The following is a 27,735-nucleotide window of genomic DNA, read 5'->3' on the forward strand; positions in this document are numbered from 1 at the left end:
ATAAGTATATTCCCAACTTTGATATTGCTTTCTATGTTAAATGATAAAAAAAAAAATTAAAGAATTTTCTAGTACAATAAAAAAAAGGTTTCCGGGGTTAGTCTGTGTACTCTTTTATATTCTGCTACTTGTTGGAAAAGTGGTGAATCATCTTCTTTTTGAAATAAGTGTTGGATCTCAAACATCACTCACCCTCTTTACACTCAAGAGCTACTCTTGATTCCAAATTGTCCATTTGCATCTGTAGGCGCTTCAGAGTGAGGTCATTCTCATGCGACTTTCGTCTGTAGGCGAGCAGGACGATGACGACAATGACGAGGAGCAACCCTCCACCAGCTGCGATGCTTAGAATAGCGGGCATGGTGAGCAAGCTGTCTGATCGGATGTGCACCTCTCCAGGAGAGATGTGCAATCCACCTACTTGCACCTGTTAAGAGAAGAGAAAGAAAAAAAAATGTTTTTTTAATTGACAAACCAATTGCATCTCCATAAGAATATTAATAAAATATATATTTTTCTACATCTAGAGGGATAAAGTGTAACAATTTCTCTTTTTTAACTGCCTGAATTCGATGACTGACTAATAATCAGAGAGAAGAATCATAAGAGAAAAAATTTATATTAGTTTATGCATAAGGCTGGTTGCCTGTTTGTGAAGCGCTATGACAGTCTGCCATGTTGAACGTACAGATGCCGGTAAGGGATAAAATATGAACAAGGAAAACAAAAACTTGTTGCACTTTTGCTGGCAGTTCAATGGGATTGAGAAGTGGCGGTGAAGATCATCTGGTGACACTAACCCAACTGCGCTACTGCAGCATGATGCAGGATCATGCATATGCAGCAGCAGAGAAACGGTTTCACCATCCCCAAGAAGTGATAATGATGTCATAAGATGACAAAACCAGAGAAATTAAGAAAAAAAATGCTGATAAATGCCGAGCAAGCCTCCTCCAGGTGGAAGGAGCTAATGAAGGAGAAAGATTTTAAAAATGGACACCAAAGTTACTAAGTTTCTCCTACAGTTCACATGTAAGTTAAGTTAAAGTTTTCCTCTCAGTTTATTTTGTCAGTGTTTCTCGTTACCATATTAAGCATAACAGTAGATCCCACAAATGTATACCAATCATGTTGGTACAGAATTGTAGGTGTAAATGCTTTTATTAGCTTTCAAAGCCTTTTTGTTCTATTAAATGCCAGATTGTAGAGATTTCACTTCACTTCGGGTGACATTGTTAAATCGGCATTGTCAAGACTCTTTGAGACATGGAGGTTACCCTTGCCACATTCTGGGTTTGAAGCAGTGGTTTCAGTGTTCATTGGAGTGAAATCCTTTAACCACTAGATGGCAGTGATTCCTGCATACTACCCCTTTAAAAGAATCCTTAACTACAGAGTAAAGTAACTCAACATTTTTCCAATTAAAAGGGTTTTGAAAAAAGGAACAATATGTTGTGGTCCACACAATCATGGGCATAACTGGTGAGTTGTTATGTGTCCAGCAGATTATATCTAAAAGCACCACTAGGAAGGTAAGAGTGTAACGTTAGAAGGCAGGGGTGGAATAGATTTAGTTGAAGCTGAATCTGCCGATGGACCATAGCATAATTCCTGCAGAGTTGGAAAGCTGCCCCCTGCGGCTGTAAAGGGCTAAGTACAGCGTCAGACTTGTGAGAACCCTGAACTCAGCTGACCTAAACCCCACGGAGAATCAGGGCCCCTCAGTTCCAGTCCTCCAGGTTCTGTAACCTGAAAGTAACTTACTGGTATATTTTCAATTTGTCTTGCCTGCAGCACAATTAAAATAATCAGGTCATTTCCTTTGTCTTGAGAGCTTCACTATGTTCTGAGGAGGTAATTAGCTGTTTGTTTAGCTGTGTTAGGTCTGGGAAACATCTAGTTCAAGGCGACCCATGCCCTTCACCACTGGATTTAAAGACCACTGGCATAAAGTATTGCAAAAAGGAAGAGGTGACATAAAACTCTAAACTGTAGATGAGTTGAAGACCACTCAGCAGAGCCAGTACTGCTCACACAGCACACAGTACTGATTCACTAATTCATACAAAAGGTGCAGAAAACATCAACAATCTCTGGATTTTAAACTTTTTTGGGGGGGGAAATGAACACATAATATGTAAATCTAAATTTTTGCCTTTCATTTGCAGTAATAAGAAAAAACATTCCTAACATTTATGACTTTGTGTCTAAAACAGCAGGAGTGTGCTGTAGTACACCCGCATAATGAAAAGTTGTGTTGAGGAATTAAAAGACCTCATCAAGTTTACTTTTGTCCTTTTTTTAAAGGAGCATGAGCTTACTCTTCTCTATTCAGCTCTATTGTCATTATTTGCTCATTTGTCAATAATTCCAGACGACAATGCGTCGTAACGGGGAACCTACCAGACCATGAGGGACAGACAATGACAGAAAGCCAGAGACTAACTGAGAGCCAGCCGTTGACCCAAAAACACCATGACGTAAAGAAGACCACTGACCTACAGAGAGCTACTCACATTGATGCGGAAAAAAGGACAAAAAGAAAAAAACATTATAACATAAGGTTAAGGTTGACATTAAAACTCACCAGGACTTTATGCTGCCCGGTGAGGTTTGGTGGCTCGCAGAGCAACTGAGTGTCTGACACAGTGAGAGAACAGGGAGTATCTCCGATCAGCACAGTGTAATTCAGTCTGGCTCCACCAGAGGCAGATGGCACCAAGTTACGACCCTGTAAAGGAGTTAAGAGAACCAGTCAACAACACTAAATCTCTATTCTTTAATGCATTTTGTTTCTTAAGAACTACTTTAGCTGGAAATCTATCAGCAAACCTATTTAAATCCAAGTAGATTTACTGATTATAATTTAATATGTAGCTGAACCACAACACCTGCAATTATATTCATTTCCAATAAGCTTTTAATGTCCAACTTTCACCAAACCATCAAATACAATTTTAAAGCATTATAAAAATTACTGAAGTCATCTGGAAGGAAAACTAGCAGTGGGTTCATGTAGTAAATTGTACGTTGACAGGAGTTAAAATGTGCCAATTTCCAATTTCCTTTAAGACTCAGGCTCATATCTTATGCTGTTCCTGCAAGTCAGACAATTCTAAACATATCTAGCAGTGGCTCAAAGAGTAACAAAAGCAAACCGGGAGGAAAATCCCTGAAAAATAAAAGATTGATGTGTATTTTTGGATAAGAATTTTGCCACTACATTATATATATATATTTTCTTTTTGCAACAATGGTGATACAAGCAGTCAGGAGCTCAATTAAATACCCTCATCTAGATGTTCAACATTATAGCTTTTCAAAAAGCTAATGCTTTGGCACATCTATATTGAGCTGACATTGAAAACTAAGCCCTGTAATTCTGTGATCATGTAAAGGGAGGACTCCTCTCGCTTACTTTGAGAATGATGGGAGCTCCAGGTTTCTGCTCCAGAACACCTGAGAGGCTTAACGGCTCCAGGTATGGGTTGGGGTAGTAGACAAAGCCTGTGCTGTTGTAGGTGAGCAGAGCCTGAACGTTATTGAAGACAAAGCCAAACTCATCCACGTGTTTTATGGTTTCCTGGTCGGCATGGTAATCCGCCTTCAGAGAAGGGGCAAAGCAGCTGATGGTTGTTGTGTTCAAAACTTTACACACCTGCAGAGAAATAAAAATAGATTTCCCACTTAATCCCAATAGAAGATAACACACAACCTGATCTTGTAAGTATGTTTTCATGGAAAATGTTCACTCTCGTGTTTGGTGGTGTAACAAGCACAGAAACCTCTGAAATGACCTTTCATCTATTTTAGCTGGTCTGCCTCAGGTCGTTTCAAAATGTCATCGCTGGACATATTTAAGCACCTTCCTATCCACGCTGACAGGATCCCGAGGTCAAAAAACATGATTAGTATAATGCTTTAGGGCTTGCTATGCTCAGGAAAACAGTTGTAGTGCCTGGTAAAAATGTATTAAAAGTTGTTGCTGTTTTTATAATTCAATATAAATTAAACCCTGATCCATTTTATCTATAATCATTGGAAATGATCATGTCAATTAATGTGGATCTGAGTTTATACAATCTGAAAAATGGTTAAAACTCAAAACGTTTTGGTTACCTGGTAAAGTTAAGGTAGAAATATTTTTCTGCACACCAAAAGTAACTGGTTTAATACTTGTGCCAATGGTGACAGCACCCTTCACATCTTTGGGTTCATGCTCTGCTGGATTCAAAAAATGTGATTCTCTGTCTGCCAAGAAGAGAGGGACGGGATGGGACTACCTGCCAGCCAAGGTTCTGCTAAAATAAAAAGACGGCTCCTTAATCAGACCTATACAGGGTTGTTCAATCCCTTCTGGTACTGGACAAAAGGTGACTAAAATAAGTATTGCCCCCAAACTGCCCTTTTATGTAAAGTCAGGGTTGAAATGATAGTGAATATAATGCAACCTTTCAATCATTCCTAGGGGGTGGCTGGTCAGTAACTGACCAATGTGTGATTGCAATTTGTCCCATTGAAATGCTCCTGACCTGCAAGAACTGAACCTCTTTTTCTGTTGCCTAACATTACAGATGTAATAACAAACTCATTGTAGTCACAGGTATATCATTAAGAATAATTGAAAATAAGGGCTATGTGTTACATATCATGTGTGATATGTGTTACCCCAAATGTTTAGTGTGGAATATAATTTATTCTATCCCAATAACATAAAAAAAAATTGTTTTAAGAAACCCAATACATGAACCAGGTCTGTGGGACCACACAGACCTTTTTTGTTTTCATATAATATGAAAATATATGTTGTAACTTCTGGTTGCATAAATTTGGTTCAGGATTACTGTGATCAGTTAAAATTATACCGATTTTACTGAAAGCCTATAATATATCGTGTAATTTAAGTTATTACCTTAAATTGCATTTCCATAATTTAAGGCATTTTTTAAATTCAGTGTCCAGTTGCTTTGTGCAATTTATTCTTCTTTCTCCGTCAGTGAAGACATGGATTTGCCTGGTTGCTTTGAAATATCAACACTGACCTGATGTATGACTTGTTAGGAGTGTTTCTTTATTGTTTTGTTTGTTTTTTTCCGGGTCATCTTTGCCTGATTGGCTGATAAATAAAAATCCCTCCTGTAACATTGTAAGCTTCAGTGTCTCGTACATTACAGCTGTTAGTTGCGGGTGGGCAGGACAATCTTCTCAGAGCTCGCATTATGTCTATAGGGCCTAAAATAATTCCTACAAATTTCCAAAAGTTCCATAAACTCTATAAAATCTATATGATTTTGATCAGCTATGTTAAACGTAGTTTCTCTTTTTTTATGTATAGATTTTTGCCTGCTACTTTCTGGGATTGGGGCTTTGTGCTGATCAATTCAACTGATGGTCTCTAAAATGTGCATCTATTGATTCTTTGCATCATCTCAATCCAAGTGTTTATCATCCTGATTAAATTAAATATCTATCCATTCATTCATAAAGATATATTTGCCTCTTTAATTCTTATGAGAGATCACCACTGGAATGGTAATACATTCATACTGCAGACTCAGTAGATATATTGTGAGATTGATTTACTTTGACAGACTGTCAGATGGCTCAGTTATGAACATTATTAATAATTTGATCAGCTTAACTACAGCACACTGTGCACTCATTCGTATTCATCATCATCATCACTCTGTGCAACATCCCCATTACATAAGAATGCTTTGAACCAGTTTCAGTAGGCTATTGGATTTCAAGTGGCATGCATTGAAGGTTTTTATGTTAGTAACATATATGGGCTGTTGGCTTGGGATTTGGTCTCCTTTATGCCCACTACCTAAAACACAACGAGAACAGTCGTGCCATAATTATAAAAAAATAAGAGAAAAGGACAGAAAATGTGGCACGCAAAGCTACTTTTCAGTATTTAATAATATTGGAATGGGATTTAATTCCTTGAACGTATGCCCTAGTGTGAATACAAACAAAAATATGTTACTATTTTTTTAAATAATAACTTTATAATAACAAAAAAAATTAATATTTACCCCAGAAAGAAAGCATTTTTCATGAATTGCTCATTTAAATGACATTCAGTTACAAACTGTCAAAAATGTACCTAATGTTTTTCCTGTTTGCTTCTTTATTTAACTTTTAAATCAAGAAAGTTTCATTGCAGTTTGTTAGATTTCATTGGACAATCTACTCAAAGTCAGTAAAGAGTATTCACCGTTTACTCAACACATTTCAAAGCTAAGAGAAGACAAGTTATGTGTTCAAGATGTATGCCATTAAGAACAACTGACAAAAAAAATAAAAAAATACAACAACAATAAAAAAAACCGGTGGCAGTTTTGCAGCTTATTCGGTTAAAAGTTCAACTTTAATCCCTATATATCTCCGTCTTGCCAGTGACACTGCAAACCATGCAATTTTAATTTATTGGCTCAAATTCTGGGCTGGCATCAGACACACACCATTTAATTAGCTCAGGGCATATCTCTAACACACAACATTTTCTGCATACCGGCCAAACAAAAACAAATCTTTTTTCACTCACATATTACTGCCAGCTCTTACATTCTCTATTTTGAAACTGCTAAAAGAAAAATACTTCCTTCGTTGTTTTTCTGGCAGTCTCATCAGGTACTTGTTCTTGTATTGATTTTTGAGCTTCGAGCCTTCAGACTGCTCTGGCAAATCCCTAGAGTGGTCAGAAACTACAGGCTGAGGGTGCCGGAAATGGAGCTGGAGCTGCAATGGCTTAAAACAGTCAATCAATTACTTTGAGAGCTAAGGCAAGCAATCTAAACGCCATAAATCATCTCCTAAAAAGTTGAGTTTTCCATGTAAGTTCTTAAAAGTGTAATCTAAGCGAGCAGCTCTGTATTCCCTTTTTTTTTGTAGCTGTTTTTGTTAGTTTTGATCCTCCTTTTACTTTGAGCTTGACATGTATTTATCCAGAGCAACAAAGGATCTTTTAAAATAATTTACTATTTCAAACTTCAGTGCCTTAAAAAATATTCACATACATTAAAATCACCTATACGACAGTGTTCAATTGTATTTAGCAAAGCAGATATCGCTAGTCACTCGCTACAGGTGTCTAAAATCTTTCTGAACACTGTGAAAACGTAACTATGTTGGCAACAGAGAGGGCATCTCTGGAGGAGCAGCAGAGATCTACAGCTCAGGTTGAAGAAATTTCCCACACAGTTTTTTTTTCTACTCATTATTTCCATATATTAAAAAATAGAAATTTTTAAAACAACATACCCTGTGACCTATGTGACCATACCCTGTGACCTTTATGCGACCTACATAAAAACTCTTGTACTCTATGTGCAAAAAATGCCGTGGTGGTGACAGTATCATCTTGTGGGAAGGTTTTTCACCAGCAGGCACCTCCAAGCTGGTCAGAGCTAAAAAGAGGATTAACAGGGCTATCATGCAAACAAAACAATTAATAGGTTTAAATTTAAGGTCTTCGATTAAATAAAATTCCTGTGTTGGAAAAGCCCAGCACCTTTCCTAAACCATCCATTATAGTGTCTGTCCATAGATGCTGTTTACAGATTCAGTATAATCGGGATGCAGCTATTTTAGGCGAATGTTTACAGTTTTCAGTCTAAAGTTATAAATCTGCTAGGCAGCTAGACACAGACACCTTGGTAGCATGAATGTGCTTATAAGCCACATTTGGACCTTGAGAAATATGATATACCTTGTCTATAAGATCCAAAGGAAACGTATTGAGATGTGAAAATATTGTGCAGATCTACCTATTATTTTTGTAATGACTCGTTCTGAACATTAGAAGTTGTCTTACTTACATTGACAGATTCGTGGCCAGCATATTTGACTCGAACCCGAGGTTCCTGAACCACATCCAGGTTTGTCCCAGTTATTGTCAGGGTGGTGTGCCCGCTGTTTGGATGAAAGAAATGCAGTTAAAGCATACTACAAGATAAACACGCTGCTACTGGTTTCTTCAAGTGTTGCTTCAAAGGATTACGACATTCTTGTAACTTTTTCTAAAGTGCTCCTTTGCTGTTGCTGTCCAAGCTTCTTGAAAGTCTTTTACACACTTTTACTTTGAACACTTTTGAATTTTTCATTACATTTCAGTCCCGTCCTCGAACCTTAGCAATTTCAGTGTGCTTTTTTTTTTTTATTTGGTCATACAACTAAACGTAGAACTATGAATCCTTCAAAGCAAAAATCAACCAAAGAGAGATGATCCAATGCTTACAAAATACACAAGAACCCGTTAAAAGTGAATAGCAGGCACTCTGTAACCAGCTGTTTGATTTGACGACACAAAATGTTCCAATTTCTTAAGAAGCATTAGCAAAAATGACCTGTTAAGGCAGTTTAAAAGACATAAAACAGTGCTTTTGCACCATTAAGATAATTCACAAAGAAGCTTTTGAAGATTATTTGGCAAACAGGGGATAGATAAAAATGAAATATCAGATGTTTCTATTTTTTATTTAAAAAAATTTGTTTATTCTTCTACAACACAGTGGTGTAGAATGAAGGAGTTCATTCTACAACTAGAGGGTTGCTGGTTTTAATTCCAGCTCTGTCTCCTTCAGTCATTGTGTCCTTGGGCAAGATGCTTCATCCACAATATGGTGGATGGTGGTCAGAGGGCCAGGTGACGCCTGTGTACAGCAGTCTCACTTCTGTCAGTACGCCCCAGGGCAGCAGTGGCTACACCATAGCATGCCACCATCAGTGTGTGAATATCAGTGTGAATGACTGAATGCAGTGTAAAGCGCTTTGCAGTTTCCTGGCTTGAACCGGTGCCATGTAAGTACAAACTTCATACCATATTTCATATCCTATTTCTAATTAATACTTTTAATTTTAAGTATTTTAAATTTTTAGGTAAACAACTGTTTTTTGTGGTCGTTTTAAGGGGAGCAAAAATGGTTCATGCCATTTTCATTAGAAAAACGGTTCAGTTATTACCCTTTTTTAATTTTAGGCAGGAAAAAAAATATTTTACCCAAGGACTTCTTTAAAAATTAAAAAAAGAAAAGCATTCTTATAGGCAATGCATAAAAAATAAAAGTCGGTAAGGTTTTTGCATAGTGCAGTGTGTTAGAGGAATTATTCCCTAAATATGTATGCATACTAAAAAATTCCAGGTAGTCTGAACACAAGCTGCTTTTTCCTCTTTGATTTAATTAGGCCGGCAACCACAGAGAGACCAGTTATTTTTTCCATCAACAACTCCTGGAGAATTTGCATTAATGCATGTTTGAGGCGGCATAAATGGTAGCTCGCCCTTTGTTATTGGCCAAAAGAGAAAGATCAAAAGAGAACCAGCTGGCTGCTGTTTTATATTCAGCCGTGAGACTGAGGCTGGCATGGCATAAATTCAGGTGCTACTTGTTTACATATCTTTCTAGATTGTTTCAAATCATAAGAACCACTCTAATCACAACACATGCTGAACTGCAAACTTAAAAAAAAATGTTTAAAGCTAAGGAATACACAAGGAGAAAGGAGGGATAAAAGCATGGAAAAAAAATAAAACTGTCCAGCATAGTGCAACTAACAGAGCACCAGCCCTTCTGCTCTCACACTTCAAAGGCTATCTAAGCTTGTAGGGCCTCATAGTGGGAATGCACATTTATGATAAGGGCTCTTGATTGCAGCTCCACAAAGCCCTTCCTGTCACCAGGCTGCGGGCCACAGTGACACTCTAAGGCCTAATCTGCAGGGTTCTGGTGCTAATTTCACCCAGACACAAATTACGTCCATTTAACTGTTGGTGCCACACAGGTAACATGATCCTCACCTGTGTTAGAAGCATTTTTCCAGATGATTTATCGGTTTGTTTTAACTATCAGCTGTGTCTTCTCTTCACATAGTCATTATTTGTCTATCCTATGTCAATGTCAAAGGTTTTTATCATCTACAATACTTCTGACAACAGCTCTGTGTGACCTTTATTTTAAGTAACCTACTACTACTTATTTCAGAGTAATTTCAAAGCCATTTAGATTGCTATCACACGTATATTTAAAGACTTCTTACTATTTTAGTATTGTTGATAGTATTATGAAGGTTTACATTTTTTTGAGATCATATCCTTGAGGGCTTTATACTTTTTAAAAGCTGAGCTAATCTGCAATAAAATATGCATCAACGTTTAGAGGACAGTTTTGACTTTATGACTTCTTGATGGCTATTAGATACTAGCTTGGCCAGCCAGAAAAATGCACGCTATTCACACAGCGTACTAGTCTATACAGAAGCGGGTAGAAACCAATTTCAAAGGTGCTACTAACAGAGTAAGTGGAAACAGTTTGGAATTAATCAGATAATTACAGATGTGAGGTAAAAATATAGTCAGTTGTTGACTTTTTAACAATAAAGAATTCTTTTGGGATTAATAAAGGGCCTTGATAAAACATTGCTTCACTGCAGATGTAATTTTGACTATAATGTTTACAGAAAATCACTGTTGCATTATGGGCCCGCCTCCCGCGCTGTGATTGGTCTGCTAGGTTTTAGAGTGCACTGAAGTTCGTCTCTCTGGTCAGACTAGTTACTGAAAAGGCCCATCAAGAGACTCCTTCAGCTTCTCCAAGAAAACTGTAGCTATACATGTCAATAAAATATACCACTGCAAGTTTTTTTTCTACCTTGAAGAAAAATTGCATCTCAGCAAGATACAAGTATAATAGTGCAAGGAAAATATAGCACAACAGATACATGTTCCAAATAAACAACTACTTATTGCTTTTATTTACCAACATGAAGATTTTTAATGTTCAGTTGTTTTATTTCTGCAGTCAAACTTGCTGTGATACGGAGAATTAGGAAGTATTCAATATTTTAATCGTACATTTTATTTCTTGTACTTTCTTTCATGCAATGCTTTTCAAATATTTCTTTAGAGATTAAATGGCATTGATTATTTCTGCCACGATCAATATTCCAATAAAATTCTATTTACTGGATTACAAACCAGATGTGCAGAGATATTCTAACCTAAACCTGAGTTCTGTAACCCCCTACTATGAGAACATAAAGAGTTCCCAGATAAAAATCTCAGATTATTTAAAATGCAGAAGCTAAAGAATTGACAGGATCTAGCACAAGAGACAGATCCATCAACAGCTGGAATCTTTTCACTAACTTTCTGGAAACTGAGTTCCGACTTTAAAAGTCTTCTGGCCAACAAAAGGATCAATAATACCAGGGCCCAATTATCCTAAAGATGTTTCATTCCTATCGTCTATTTAATAAATAGGCAGTTTGTTCAAGTATGGAAAGTATGGACTGCAGAGCCATCAGCAGTTAGGCTGGCAACCTGCAAAATAGTTTCAGTTCAAAAGACGGAAGCATTTTTCTTTTCTTTTCGATGATTATACTTGATTTCATTCTATAGATATAAAACAGTATTGGGTAAATGTTCTACTGTAACATTTTTCAGGTCTCTTTAACTGAAAATGTATGCACATCTTTATTATTTATCCTTTATGTTTTTCTATTTGCATTCAGTTTTAAAAATTTTTAAAGATTGTTTACTCCTCACTCTGGAATAAATTATGGCATTTTTATCTAAGTTATTTGTAGTGCAGGAGGTGGGAAACAAAAGGATCCTAACTAAATTAACATTCTGTTTGATAATTTTTCCCACACCATGCATGAAACTGTTGCAGAACTGCAGAGCTCCTTCAGTGACAGACTGCTGCACCCTAAATGCACCAGGGAGCGTTATCACAGATCCTTCCTCCCAGCAGCTGTAGGACTTTATAACCATCACTGTTCCCAACATTCATGCTGATTTTGCAGTTTCTACCTTAGTCAGTTAAATAACATGCTGCTATAATTTTTGCACATCTCTGATGTTGCTGTTATTTTCAAATATGCATTACTGTAAAAATTTCTATAGCTGTATATTGGTTATTTAATCTCCAGGTGCACAGTATTATTCTTATACACTTTTCTAAGGTCCACTTTGGTGTGACCATTTTTTTTATATAATCTTTTTTACTGATGTAAACACCAGAATTTCCCCATTTTGAAACAGTAAAGGGATTTTCTATTCTATAATATTCTTTTCCTTTCTAAATGTATGTATATATGCATTGCGTGCATTTAGGAAGGTAATGCATGCAATTTCATAAAAAAAATTTTTACAAGCTCTTTGCTGCAAATGGTTGTTAGACATTACAGGACGTTAAAGATAAATAAAAATTGATTGATTAATTGATTACTTGATACAGCGCATTAACAATAATTAGAGAAACAGCTCACAATAAATTCCTTACTATAACTTCTTACACTTAGTTAAACTTGAAAGGAAAAAAAAAGTTTCATTAAACAAGCTAGCACTAAGTGTTGATGTAAAACATGCAGAAAGCATCTGTTCCCACTGAGGTACCTCGCAATGCTCCATAGGGGTTCAATGCTCTGGACTGTGGGGTCTTCTATGTACTCAAAGGTCAGCCTTCCAGGAGCTTTGGCCCGGTCGACACTCAGACTGACTTGCACTGGTCCTGCTCCCATCAGCGATGGAGCTGCAAAGCACACAATCTCTGACATGCTCCTCCTGGTGGGAGAACCGAAAGAAAGATTTATTCATGCTTTCGATTGTGTCTTTCCTTTCACTGCAGCAGAGGCAAATCCCTGACTTCATACAGTTATGAGCCGCGCATGACGGGAGACGATTCATTAGAGCCTGCCCCGTCTCCTGCCTTTACAGACACATTAGAGATGGGAACTGTAATTAAAGGGTACTCTAGCTAATGACTCTTTTGCCTGACCTACTTGACAACTACAATGGGCCGAATTTTAGCTTTAAATAGACTTCTATTAATACACAAAAAGAAATATGTGATGCGAGTTTCATCACTTCCTGACCAAACATTACTCATTCCTTATTTAAAATGCAAGCGCACACTTGAAGCTAATGTGCACATTTATGGAATAAATTGATTTCATCCTGTGTTTGAGTAAAACAAGCGAAGACTAATTCTTTAATGGTGTGCAGACACAATCTCACTAAAGTGGCTCTTCATCTGGGCTCCAATAAAAAGAAATATTACCAAAACATCCAGGGATGCAAAATATCATTATGTTCACCTGTACAGCTCACAGGTTTGATTCCCAAAGTAGACATTAACGGTGCTGCCAGCGTTCAAGTTCTCCCCGACGATGGTAACCTTTGTGCCCCCAGACTCAGGTCCTCTTGCTGGGGTCAGAGCCAAGATGGCCGGTATCTACAGCAGAAGAAAACCTGTTTATTGTACAGGCAACACACAATTCAAACAATGCACAGAAAACCTTGTTTTCTGGCCTTTATTGTTCCTTGGTTTAACCTTAAATAAAACAATTTTTTAATACAGAAAACAGAATACATGCTCTCTCTGCATTCATATATATATATATATATATATATATATATATATATATATATATATATATATATATATATATATATATATATATATCACTGATTCTTGAGAGTCAGGACAAAACACTTTTTAAAATTTTTTTTTCAAAAATACACACTATATCAATTAGAGTGATATGTTTCTGCAGAGAATGGTCTTAGTTATTTAACTATGTAAACGAACAGGTTCTACATAAAAACACATTTTTAACAAATAAACATGTTTCCCTTCAGAGCTGGATTTGTGTCAACTCCGTCAGACACACTAAAAAGTATACAATTTTTATTCTTCCAATCATACAAGAATCTAAAGTTCTGAAGTATACTGTAATAATGTTTAAGTACTATATGTAAAAAAAAAACATAATGTATAAACTTAAGTTGTGATTTCACACTATTTTGAAAACTCAGATTTCTAAATATTAGCATTTTCAAACTTTGATTTTAATTTCAATGTTGTAAAAACAAGTTCCTTAAATAAATAAAACACAAGAGGATGTAGATCAGATGGTCCTTTATTACAAAAACAACATAAACTGAAGGAAGAATATTTTTTCTCCCCAAAAATTTACAAAAACATACATCCAACGCTCTTGACGAAGATCTGACGGTGTTGACGAAAAACTGACGGTGTTGACAAAAAATGCGTGCATTGCTGATTGAATGAACAGATTTGCTCTTTGACCACTACTACTAAAACTACCCCTTGTTAATAGAGAATTTAACTTACTGTAAAGCAAACTATAATAAACATATTGCACATACAACGTTTCTAACTATTATAAATTTCAACGTTTCCAACCATCAAAAAAAAAAAAAGGAAAACAAGGGGCCCTCCTTCCCCTCTATTTTCATCTGCCTCCCCTATACCACTTTCTTCTCTTCATCTTCTCATCCACCTGTTCTTCTCTTCCTTTCCTCCTTTGTAAGTAGCCATTTACTTTGAAGTGGTGTGTGTGTGTGTGTTTGTACTGCCTACTTTATACTGGGTGTGATCTTAAATTGACATTGTTTGACAAAAATACTGCAACACAATATCTGTATCTTTGAATTAGGTTCAAGTAGGTTACTTAAGCTTTCATTTTTGTCTAATCTGCACTTCTGTCTTAAGCAGCAGGCGTCGGACATGCTCCCTCTCTATAAAGTCCGTCACATCAGGGGCTATGCTGTAGATCTCTCGTTTTCTTAATTTGACTGGTGATGCATTTCCCATTAGTTTCACTATGATGTCTTCAACTGGGCAGAAACAGACATCCTTTGTGAGAAGCTTAGGCTGATACTTTGCTGTTGGACCATGGGGATGCAGAAACTCCACTTTCACATCTTGATGCTCAGTATCCACAGCAATGGTCTTGGCTAGCCACCAGTGGTCATCATATACTACTGCTAGCCAGTCTCTATTATTAAGGCTGCTAACAGTTGTTACTGTCACAGTACCCTCAGGACCTTTCAGAGGCTCCTCATCCAACCCCTCGTCCATTACATCTTCCATTTCCATATCCTCTCCCCCTGCTCCCATCTCTTTTTCCATCTCCTCCAACAACAGGGCCAAAGGCCTTTTCTTCCCTGCCCTCTTTGTATGACTCTGCTGTTCCTCTGGGTAGCCATGAAAATAGAAGGTAGCTGGGCTGAAGCACTGGCAAACCAACATCTTGCTGCAAAAGCAGGATAACTGTCTGTGCTGGATCCTGTTCTCATGTGGGATGACCTGGTGTATTCGTCTTGTTGAGGAAACCTGTTTTAGAGGATGCATGAGAAGTGTATCATATCTTTGCATGTCTTCTTCTGCAATGTGATACAGCTGAATGCTCTTCAGGCTGTTTGAGACCTTTTCAAAGAATGTGTGTCCATCTGTCACATCATTTCCTCTCAAGACCAGGTTGTCAGCTGTTCTTTTTACTGTTCCGCCAATGCCGCCTGGTGCGCCCTTACCATGGGAAGTGGGGAAGAAGTTCCATATTGCTCTTTCAAACCCAAGTGTAGGGGGGATACAAGACAGAAGGAAAAAAATTCTTCTTGTTCTTATACTGTTTACTTGGACCATCGGACCAAAAGTGCACGGTGGTGACCTGTGGATATCTCGTTTTTGATATCTTTTAGGACTGGATCCATGTGTGTCCAGATTGCTCCAGCATCCTGTCTCTTTGACTCTGAAAGTGTGCAAAACCCTGCCCTTCCACCCTTTATGTAATACATTCCGGTATGTAGCGTTATCTGTGGAAGATTTTGTCCAAAATGGCAGGCCTGTACTTCAGATTGATACTTGCATCTCCAGGATTCTGAAAAGTCAACATGAATAATTGCTGTACTTTCTTCACAAGTCTCAATTGAGTTTCTGTATGCTTTTGACTGGTTTTGCACTAAACACACATGTGTTGTGGTTTCATTTCTGAGTATTTGCTCATAAAGTATGATGAGCTCTGAAAGACTGCCACTGTGTTGGATGAGTTTAGTGTGGATTCCATTGACTGTCTCTTCTTGAACTCTCTCCCACTGCTTCCACTGAACATGGATTTTGTCTTGCTCTTGAGTTGTAACTGTTCCTTTGTGTAGACATCGTGAACATGTGCGAAGAAGGCAGGCCTCACTTGCTGGAGAGCAACAAACTAACTGAAAACTGTCATCTAGTTTGTTTGACTTCACAACTCCAAACGTTCTAAGGACCTCAAGCATTAAGTATGCATTTTCATGCTTTTGACATAGGCATGTCTTACGATCAGATGCTTTTGGTGCTGTAATATAGAATGGTTTCAGAGCACAGAAAGAAGAATAGCTCAGCTTCACAGTGGGGTTCCTAATGAGGAAATCAGAGTGGAGGTTGATCATGGAGTCTGCCAGGATCATTCTCTGCTGCTTTATCTTATTCCTAGTGATGGTGTCAGTCTTATCAGTTGTAACACGTGCATAGTTCAGGAAGAAATCCTTTACAGTCTCGGTTATTCCCATTAGGAATGTTGGCTTTTTCTTTGCCCGTTTCTTTCCTCTCATTAACTTGTAGGTTATCCCAAACTGGTGGATTTGATGAAGGAGGCGATACTTTTTGAGAATTTTGCCCGATGACTCACTTAGTGCTGGTTCCCGAAGCCGTGGCCCAGGAGTTTGTTTGTTTTTCTTCAGCTCTCTTCTGAGGATGTTGTGGAATAGAAGGGCTTTCTTAATTTTTGGATTCCTTATGTTGCTTCCTGATAGCATCTTCTTTGTTTCTGTGCCTGGGGAGTCAAGTATTGTTTTATTTGTAGCGCTTCTAATTCGATATATTTTCTTTCTCATTCTGTTTCTTTGCTTTGTTACCTTCTTAAGCTTCTCTTTCAAAGTTTTTATTTCTCTCGAATGCCTTTTTCTTGTTTTATTTCTCTCCCTTTTCTGTCTGAGTGACTGTCTGCTGTGTCTGGCGTTGTATTCTTGAATATCCTGATGTTGCGGACTATCTGGTGGGGTGTGTGCCTTCAGCACTGCATCTTCATTGTATCTTTTCTCTCTGGACCTTTTCTGTGCCTCTCTCCAATACTTCCTACAATTCCTCTTTGCCCTGTCTCCCATATCGTCTATTTGTATTATTTTCTGTCTTTAACTCTCTTCTTCCACCTTTGTCTTTCCTTCTCTTGCATAGCATGCTTGCTCTCTTGGTCATTGTTTAATTTTTCTCTTCTCTTTCGTTGGTACTCTCTATTTCTTCTTCTTTTCTCCTCAACTGACAATTTCTGTCTAGCCATTTTTTCCTACAATACAAATTGAAATAAAGAAAAATTTACTTGAATAAGACTATAGAATCAGATTTTTATTTACATGATATGATGATTGACTGATGGATGAATGGATAGATCTAAAATCCACTAGGTGCAGTATGTAGTTTTCATAACCAGATGTTGTGATAATCTACACATTGGCCTCTCATTTCCTTTTCTCTGTCTCTACATATATAAATATATATACACATATGAAAGTGCTGGCAAAGTTACACGTAACACAATAATAAGCAGACAACTGCCTGCCCATTCTCTACAAGTCAGATGCATATGGTTAAATAATGTAATGCATGCTATGAATGTGCGTTTATGTGTAAATAAAACCTTGAAATATCAGTTTAACCTTTCACTATATTCACAAATAATATTATATTTGCACATTAAGAGGTCATTGGTGGTTTTGTCAACTCCGTCAGCTTACAGGTCAACTCCGTCAGACATAGAACCTGACGGAGTTGACGTCTGACGGAGTTGACGTAAGGGCATGTGTTTTCCCTCCAAAACATGTATTGTACACTGCAGCTAGATACTTTTCCTCAGTTGCTAGCTGTTTCAATAACCTCACTAAAATGCTTAAATTCAATCCACTATGGTTTAAAAAAAAGTATCTCAACTGAAAGACAGTATTGACAATGTGCAGCTGTGACCATAGGAATATTGACGTTCTTTGTCTCAAATATAAAAAAAATTAAAACATACCAGATCATGTGTGGTAGTGTTGCATTCACCACAGACAGGGAGATAAAGAGGGGTCCTCAGAGATATAGCTGACCTTGCTATTGCCTGATTTAAAGAGCTTTATGAAAAAATCTGACGGAGTTGACAGAAACTGAGGACACAACTTTAATAGGCAGATTTTTATGGAAAATACAGTTTAATGTTGACTTCATGTGTTGTTTTTTATATTTATACCCCTTATTTTTTATTTGATATTTCTGATTTCACAATTTTAGAGCATTTTTAAGTTTTTTGGGATGGTTAATATTGTGACCTATTGCTGAGGACAAGTAAAATAACATGGACATCCTAACCAAAGAAAACATATTTAAACAAATTTTCCCCAAAAAAATAAAAAAGTTTATTCTAAAAATCCGATAGGTATATAAAATTCTTTAGATTTAACTTTGTAAGTATGTAAATCATGATGAATTTATTTATTTTTTTGCTATAAATTAGAATTTTTTATGTGGGACATGTTTTGTCCCGACTCTCAAGAATCAGTGATATATATATATATATAGAGAGAGAGAGAGAGAGAGAGAGAGAGAGAGAGAGAGAGAGAGAGAGAGAGAGAGAGAGAGAGAGAGAGAGAGAGAGAGAGAGAGAGAGAGAGAGAGAGAGAGAGAGAGAGAGAGAGAGAGAGAGAGAGAGAGAGAGAGCATAGGTCTGCTTAACATAAAAAAAAATCGTGATTCAAACAGTTATATTTGTAGTCCTGTGTACCGCAGCTTTCAGATTAGCTTCTCTGGGGTTTGTTTCCACATTTTAAGTACATTTTGAACTTAACAGGCTGTTTCTTTTTACTCAGGAAACCTGAACTAGATGTTCTCCTCTATGCGCGGCTGACAAAAACCTGTGCTTTATTTGACAGTCCTCATGTGTTTGAATATGGTAGATTTTGTAAACAGCTTTCTGGTTTTTTTGTTTGTTTGTTTGTTTTTGCCTATAAAAAAATATTTTTTCCTCTAGGGTAAGATTTGTGTGTGAAATGTAATCAGGCTATAGTACACACAAAAACCCTATGAAATATGGACTTTATTTGTCTAGTTGTCCCCTTATAAATCAAAGCATTTCCGTAATTTTGATTAGGAATGTTTTCTTTATGGAACTCTATCCCTAGTTTTAAAGTTCTGTTTTCTAGGCTTCTGTTACAATCTAACCAAGCAAGAAAACATTTAATATTGGAAAAACAATGGTATAGTTTTGTTCTCTATATGTATCCTCCTCTAGCATTTACGAAGTAACAACTTTTGTTGTGTGATTTCTGGGGTATGTGTCTGCTTTGCACCTCTAGATGATAAAATACTTCTCTTTCTTATTTAGTCAAATTTCTCAAACTGAGTCAGAGTGAATGAAGAGCATATGTACACTTCAGTTTTCCAATCTTTCAAACATATTTCTCAAAAGTGACTAGTCTATTCCAACACATTGATCTGCTCTGATCTTAACAAATCTATTGTAGCCTTTTGCTCTTCAGCTTCATATCCTTTAAGGACTGCACTACATATACAACAACAGTTACATCTTTCCATCAGCTCTGACCAGCTTTGCTGCAACAATCACCTTTTAAAGTCAGGATGAACCGACCTAAACTTATTCCTGGATGTTTATGTCATGTTTCTGGTTCTGTTTAAGATTTCTTTTTGAGTTTTCATTGGTTTCATTTCCATTTTGTGTCTTTTTTGTTGTTTTCTGATTGTATTTGAGTTCTTATATATTTCTTCTTTACTCTCTGTTGCCCCCTTGTGTCAGTCTCCTTCCCTTAGCTCCCTTCTAGACCCTTCTGTCCACACCTGCTCCCAATCAGTTAATTACTCCAGTCTTTGTTCTGTTTGGCATATATACTCCTCCTATTCAGTTACTGTTTGAAGGTTTCTCGCTGTTTCTTTGATCCTCATGTCTGCTTTCACTGACATTTTCAGATTTTTGATTTTCTGCATTTTGTTTTTTAAACTTTTGCTTCTGTTGCCCTTTGGATCTGCATTACATCGGTAAGAAACCACCTCAGTTTACGTCTCTGCATTTGGGTCCTCTAAAAACCTCCACACAATCTGAAAGTTAACTACAGTCCCAAGATGACAAGTTGAAACTGCAAACTTGACTTTCTGTTGCTTCCCGTTTATTTTATTTTTTAACCAAAAGTGTTTTGTGTTTTTTTTCTTGCCACTCCGTAGATAAAGTCTATTTGTGGAGCATAGGACCACTAGTTGTCCTGTCAACACATTCTTCCATCTTAGCTGTGGGTGTCTGCAGCTCCTGCAGAGTTACCATTGGCTTCCAGTTGCTTAGATATTACTGTCTTTCCCTGGTCAGTCAGTTTACAATACAGATTTACTAAAAAGGATCCATTCTTTTCCTGAAACTTCACAATTATATGCTATGTTGTTTTGGTTCGCAACATATTGTGGATTCATGTATATTTTTCACACATTCTAGTATAAGATAAAGTGTGTGAAAATATAAAAAAAGTAAACAAGAAAAACAGAGAGAAGTAAAAGGTTGTCAGAAAGCAGAACTCACATGCTGATCAATTATGTAATAAATATGCTAGTGAGCCCTTAATTTACGGGCTGAACATTAAGTCTAAAATCATCTTTCACTTTAAGTTTCTATATGTGTGCATAAAACCTTTGAGAATTACCCAGTGTGAATTCACAAAACTGAAGAAAAACAATGCTTGTTAAAGCAAAACATCAAGTATTATTTTAGTAATTTACCACAAAGGTGTAGATCTGGGAGGACTGTGCGCTTAGCTCTGGTCTACATTCACCGACACACAGCTTAACAGGGCCTGGAGCGCTTCCTTCAGGAGCTGCATCCATCTCACACACAATCCTGTGAAAAATAAGAGAGATAAGAATAGAGGTGGCATCTCCAAACCATTGGCATCACCGATTTGGCTAATAGAAATAAAACGACCCAGACACCTGACATGTGGCACGCACAAAAGGATGACTGCACTATGTCACACTGGTCATGAGCTTCAGTGGCAGAGGATGCTCTTTTGGTCGCTGTGATTGAAGCAGACTTTCATAGAAGTTGTGGGTCGATACAGAGACTCATCTTTCTTCCTAATAGGAAACCCATAACAGCAATATAACTCAAATGATAAACTATACCCCTCCCCATCGTAGGCATGACCGCCATCCGCCATTACCTCCCGTTCCCATGACAACATGGGGTTTCTTCAATAAGTCAGTATTGCCTGTCAGGTCAATAAGATAAAGCATGTTATGTTTAAGTCATTAAAGCGACTGACCCAATGCTGAAATTAATGGTGGTAACATCTTTAATGTCATGTTCTGAAGCGCTGTGCGAGCTAAACGAATAGCCCTGCTGAATGTTCTGCTTTGCAACAGAAACCATAAGTCTCCTATATAATAGGAGCACCCAATGAATCGTCCCTTCTTCCCATAGATCACGTGTGGATTCCTGCTTACGGCTGGCATGTTCCTTTCTTTTCCTTTTTTTTTTTCATTTTACAAGCGTATAAATAAAGTTGCTGCAGCCTGGTTCCAATCGCATTACATGCCAATGAGAGAAACACATGGCTAACAGATTGTCCCTCCAGTCAGCGACATGCAGCGCATTTCAATTACAGTTGTACCGACAGCCTCATAACAACAGCGACACAAAGACTGTCTGCCTCCTTCTTTGGCAGTGACGGCACCAGAGCAAAGCAAAGCCCCCTGCAGCCTGGGGAGGCGTGTCAGGGTTTTTACTTACACACAGGCCATGATTTACAGTGTTATTGTCACAGGGGGAAAAAAGGAGCTGCATGGGTTAATTTTCTCTGAATCTTTGGATAATCGTGTTCAGTGCCTTACAGAAGTATTCATTTCTCTGAAACTTTTTCCTCTGTTTCACCTTAAAACATAAATAGCACATAGAAGTGTAACATTTCATTGGTTGTGTTTTCAGCAGCTATATTCTAACATTTAATAACCTCTGGTTGTTTCAATCTGCTTTTCTAATACAGTTTAAAATCCGCCAGATTGGATGGACAACTTAACTGATTTAAAAGTTTATTTTTGTTATTATCTTAAGATAAATTGTATTCCATGAGAGCTAGGGCATGCGTCTTTAGTAAAGTTAGCTGACCTCTGGTGTAAACCATGGGTATTAAGTTGTTCCTAATGGCTCCCTTACTAAAAGATTAAACTAAAATCCATTTTTCCTTTTAAACGGCACCATCATAGGCACCATTTATCTTCCACAAACCTATAAATATCTTCCATGTCCATTCTAAATAAGAAATATCTACAGTAAGGTGATATCACCATTGTATTTTAACAGCTAGATGATATTGGGATTCCAGTCAATGTGCAATATTTTATATTTAAGCCAAAAAGTTATTTTGTGTGTTTTCTGGCAAACTGCTACTGTAATTGACCTACTATACGTTTTGTTTCAATTTCTTCTTTTTTATTACAAATCTTCAGATAAAGCTAGATTATTTGAATAACCAAATAGTGAACGGACTGAATTTATATAGTGCCTTTCTAGTCGTATAAAATGCCATTTACCCATTATCAATAACAAACAGGCACACATCTATATATTGATCAGGATAGAACCTGTTTTGAAGTGCTCTGCAAAGAGTCACTTTGCTTTGTGGCAGGAGGAAGCTGGAATCGATGGCAGGATGACTACTCCATCTACCCAACCTGCCAAAGGCTAATAGATGAACTGATGAAAGATTCTCCTTTCTGAGAAGCGGATCTCTGCAGCTCCCCCAGAGTTACTTAAGAGCTTCTTGACTGTTTTTCTGAGAAATATTATCTATGCTCCATCTCTAATTTAGGTGGATGGCTCTGTCTGAGTATGACTGTAGTCATTTATTTCTTTGATTTTCAGATCATTGATCAAATAGTGCTCTGTTAGATAACAGCAGTGTTGATTGCAATTTAAATTAGACAAAGTTACGCTCCATTTACTATATGGGGTGAATAGCAAGTAGTTGCATTGGATTCTATTAAACAATATTAATATCCTGTTTTTTGTTATCTTCTATGAACTCTATTTTATTTTCTCCCTATTTCATAATCATGCTCTATCACTTAAAATAGACAGAAAACACTTTAGAGTTTGTGTTTGCAACTTTACAGAATGCAAATGATTTTTGCAAAGCATAGTAAGTTAGATTAAGGAAACTTGTATATGTGTCAAGATAAGGAGCAACTCTTACTGCTCAGCAGTGATGTATCCCTCCTGCTGTGGAGTGCACTCCACTCCTGCCACCTCCACGTTACCCACAAGCTCAGAGAAGGACAGACCCAGGTTCAGGCCCTGAATAGTGACAAGAGTCCCCCCCTCCAGAGGTCCTGCCACTGGGCTTACCTGGAAAGAGGAGAAGAAGAAGGTAACATTTTTCTCAGGAAAATATTAGCAACAACAGCTCTAAACTGTCTAAACTTCCATGCCAAACTTTCAATGTTTAACAGACTACATGTTTTTGCTGTTTTTATTAACAGTAAAGGTTTCTTAATATCCTTATGGTTAAGTCTTTAATCTTAGAAACTCTCTCTGTGCTTTTTTTTTGTGTTTTCCATAACTGAAATCTTAACAGGACCGATTACAATAGGGGGTTTTCAGTGACGTCACTGGCCAGCTTCCGGTCCGCCATCTTGGGTGGCATATTATCGTATATCATATATATCATGTCGCGAATGGATAAGTATGCCAGCACGCTAGAGCCACCAGATCATGGAACATATCTGAGGAAATGTTCCGTGATCGACAATATGGACCCCTATGCCCTCCACGGTGCCTTGTTAAGCACTAATCCAGATGTTTGGCCAAATATAGAGCACGGCGACATAGTATATTACCTGGTGTTCAGTGAAAACCCCCTTTACACTCTTGAGGAAATGAGAGCGTACAAGGGTCTAGAGGCGCACAACCAGTTCACATCTGGTTGGGTACGAGATGTCGAAATAATGTACATGAAGGAGATCGCCATCATACGTGGACGGGTGAGTTTTAATAAGATGGTAAAAACGTAAACAATCCGACGCAGGGCTCACTATGCTAGGTGGCTAACGGCCGGCGGTGCGCGAACAGTTCCAAAGCTACAAGTCCTTGGAGTCTCATGTGCAGTTTACGAATGGATCAGTTCAGGAGCTGCAGCTCATAAAGCCAGCAAACAGTGCTAACCGTTAGTGCTAACAACCACTCAGGCATATAATGTACTTTTAACTAGCTGCTATGTGTTTCAAAGGTTTGGTTAGTAACGTTAACTGCCAAACCTCCCTAAACCCTCCGGGTTTCTCACATATTTGAGCCTTTTTACCGCTGGTTGAAATCAAGTTAAGGTGAAATTAATCAAATTAAAACACGGCTGAGAGAGGGAGTCCAGTACGCGGTAGTCATAGGCAGTAGTCTGAGTAGCGGCGGCGGAGGCAGTCAACATTGCGGCCACGGAAAGTAATACGTCATGACGCCCAAGCCCTATTATTAATATATTCTTACATGTTTTAAATGCTTGACAGTTAATTACCTGTGACAAAGTGAGCACTGCAGACTCTGGCGTATTCCAGCTTAACACCGTCCAAATCGGACCTGGATATCCGTGTCAGCCATAGGTGACGGCGTTGTTCAGATAGCTGTTTTGTTTTTTCACATTGATTCACGATTACGGCTGGTATGCGATAGAAAGAGCGTTGATCTCCACCTCCACGGGCCGTGCAACCAACAATTACACACGATTTCACCATTTTTCACTGTCAATATTGCCTAAGGCTGCCACCCAATATGGCGGACGAGCTGAGTAGTCACGTGAGCGTAACGTCACCTGAAAACCCCCTATTAGAACCAAAATTTTTAAGTGGATTATTTCAAACAGCTTTTTCAACAGTGATAGTTTAACATAAACTTTAATAATTAATTCAGAGGACAAAAACTCTTTCATTCAAATCATTCACAGTGAAAAAAGTAAACCATGCCAGCAGGTGACATTCAGACCTACAGAGCAGAACTAGGAGCAATGCTGAAGCAACTCTGCCTGTGCTGTCGAGCAGCACTCTGCGGTTGATTCATTCTGCTGCAGCTCCTTCAGAAACACTAATAATGTGACAGGGACATCAAAGGCTGCCGGCTCTTTGAAGTGGAAGAGGCTTGCATCTTCGTGCATGACCCACAGTGCCTTATTCCAGAGAATGAACAGGGGTTTGGGACATAAAAGATCCATCACTCCTTTCTAACAGACTGAATTCGTTAAGCTGTCAAGAACTTAAGGTATTCAGTTGTCATGGAACAAAATGTTAGATAGGCTCAGGTAAACAGACATTTGGCTGTAAGGCTGGGAAGAAAAAATTCTGTGTTTTGTTGCAGTTTGAAACTCTGAACTCCGAATACTGCACATTGACATATTGTCCTGGACGGTTTCAAAATCCAATACAAGTGTCTAAGGCTAAATAACTAGTTTAACATTAATCCCTAAATCAATCAGCTATGGGAAAACACAAGCTGCACCTAAGAAAAAAAAAAAACAGTGTCATATTTCTCAACTCATTTGAAGAATACCTACAAGCTTTTATGTAGAGAATACTCTATGCACCTGAAATGTTTAGATTTCTTTTATATTTTTCAGTGTTTCTAAACGGAAACTATCTCTTATCAAAGAAAGTATTTGACTATAAAAACCTTTTTCAATCTCTTTCTAACTTTCTCCATTGAACTGGGAATGATGTCATAGCTGCCATATTTTAAATGTTCTGAACAAACAACACCCATGTTACAATATGTTTTTCTTAGCTTTTTTTTGCCAAGTTCCGACTTTATGAATCACAAAATGAGAAAATAAATTGAATATTGTTGTTAGTCTAATAATAATAACAATCATTGAGACAATTTTTCATTTGGCCAGTCGACTGAATGCCAGCTAAACATATAGGGGTCTACTAGGCTGGTAACTACATTATTGAAGCAATGCACAAGTAATTTCTGCATGAGGTTAAAAATAAGGAAGTAACAAACCTCTGTAATGCGCGGGTTCGTGCACTTGACATTCCTGGCAGACAGGTCCAGCCAACGGCTGGCGTAAGGGGAGATGGGAGGACAATGCTGCTTCATGGTGCATCGACCCTCGCCGCTGCACCAGCCACACTGGAACTTCCTTTCAGCCCGTAGGCACATGCCGCAGCTGTCTCTCTGAGCACTGCACTTATATAGATGCACTGCAGGAGAATATAAAACAATGACTTTTAGCTAATGAAGGCCAAAGAATATTACTTTGTTTATAGAATGCTTAAAAAGGTTAAAGATGCTATATCATCGAAAATTTGCTGGCAAAGAATAACATATAATGTAGAATTAACAAAACAAATTTTAAAATATAGATAACCCTTTTTTTGACATCTTACAACCACAAACTTCATGGTTTCATTTAGATTTTATGAGAGTCAAACATATTTTAAGATTATAAAGAGGAAAGAAAATGGTGTCTTTCATTTAGCTCCATCCACCTTTTCATCGACTTTAAATGCAGACCCCATGCTGAAGAAAATCTTTGCACAGCATGATGCTGCAAATACAGCGTAGATTCTATCTTCAGTGTGATATGCCGTATCAGATTTTCAAACATAGTGTTTTACATGTAGAGCAGAAAATTGTATGTTGTTCCCATTGTTGACAGCTTCTTCATTTACTTTTTTTGTGTCCACTGCATGGCTTGTATCGTACTTTCGTATTTCCACTTTTACATGCAAGTCAAACACAATTAGCAGTTCTTCTGAGAAATTGCTCCACCTGAGCTTTAGATCTCTGCAGCTCCTCTAAAGTCACCTTTGGCCTCTTGATTGCTTTGCTCTTCTCTCACCAAGAAACACATTGAAGTTTCTTTTTCCAACATAGCAAAATGTCAAAAAGTTGATGGAATATTAATATTTAAATAAGACCCAGTGTAGAAAAGGTGCCATCACTTTTTCTAGACTTTTTTTTTAGCACACTGTAGCCTGCTGTTTTTAATTTAAAAGTGACATAAAATATCTGCATGGTGAAATTTAGTGCCTTCTTTTCAATCGGGGTGTTGTTTATAAATAAAATATTCAAAATTATTTATCTTTGAACCTGAGTGACAGAAAATGGAAAGCCAATCGAAGATCCAGGAGTGAATTTGTTCACACATTGCCCCTCTGAGCACAGAAGTGATTTGGTGGTCTTTGATGAAACTCGCTGATATGGTGAACTTTCTCTCAAGGCCTTTTGCTTGCCTTGAAGTGCTCTCTATAAACTGTATATTGCCTGTGGATTGAGTGCTTTGCACTCGTCTGGCTTGGCAGTGATGGATGGCACAGGCACCTTTAATCTTCTCTGGATTGTCTATGATGAAGTTGCCGTTCCATACGATGGAGAGATCCACTGCCAGGTCACTGATCTTCACACCCTCGTACATGTACTGAAAGGAAGAGAACCGAGATTGAGGGGGAATATGTTCAAAATGGAAACAGGCAGAGAAAAACGTCAAGTAGAAACAGAGGATAAAGAATATAGGAATACACAGAGAGAGCGAATAGGGAAAATCGAAGGACAAAAGGGCAGCCGAGAGACGAGGCTTTTAACCATCTGTCATTTTTTGCTATGGTTGTCTGCTCCACTTCTCTATGACATGAGGGGACACAAACCTTGGCTGGGGTGACCAATCATCCGAATCTGAGGAAAATGGCCTTTTCATACATTGTCACAGTATTGCAATATGCGGCGCTTTGAAATTTACGTAGTGATTTGCATTATGTAGGGAAAAAAACCCAGTGGAAACTACTGCCTGCCTCTGAAACTATGATGATCCTGAAAAGCTTTTAAAGACAAGATGTTTCTTTTTTTTAACTTTCCTGTTTTGCACTCTTCCTCATCACT

At 37.8% G+C, this 27,735-nt stretch overlaps 1 protein-coding gene across 1 annotated transcript in view; it reads right to left on the bottom strand.

The window, feature by feature from the left end:
• LOC119787385 (plexin-A2-like) overlaps nt 1-27,735 on the bottom strand; it is a 132,937-nt gene that overhangs the window by 26,970 nt on the left and 78,232 nt on the right. The window contains exons 11-20 of the mRNA XM_038291222.1: nt 27,181-27,277; nt 25,858-26,057; nt 23,069-23,220; nt 20,598-20,715; nt 13,105-13,241; nt 12,404-12,571; nt 7,827-7,920; nt 3,419-3,658; nt 2,588-2,731; nt 193-427 (exon numbers count right to left, since the gene is read on the bottom strand). Of these exons, the coding sequence (XP_038147150.1) occupies nt 193-427; nt 2,588-2,731; nt 3,419-3,658; nt 7,827-7,920; nt 12,404-12,571; nt 13,105-13,241; nt 20,598-20,715; nt 23,069-23,220; nt 25,858-26,057; nt 27,181-27,277 (1,585 nt within the window). The remainder of the gene's footprint in view (nt 1-192; nt 428-2,587; nt 2,732-3,418; nt 3,659-7,826; nt 7,921-12,403; nt 12,572-13,104; nt 13,242-20,597; nt 20,716-23,068; nt 23,221-25,857; nt 26,058-27,180; nt 27,278-27,735) is intronic.

The sequence above is a fragment of the Cyprinodon tularosa genome, unplaced genomic scaffold, assembly GCF_016077235.1.
Source record: "Cyprinodon tularosa strain WSP-4 unplaced genomic scaffold, ASM1607723v1 ctg297, whole genome shotgun sequence".
Classification (NCBI taxonomy): domain Eukaryota; kingdom Metazoa; phylum Chordata; class Actinopteri; order Cyprinodontiformes; family Cyprinodontidae; genus Cyprinodon; species Cyprinodon tularosa.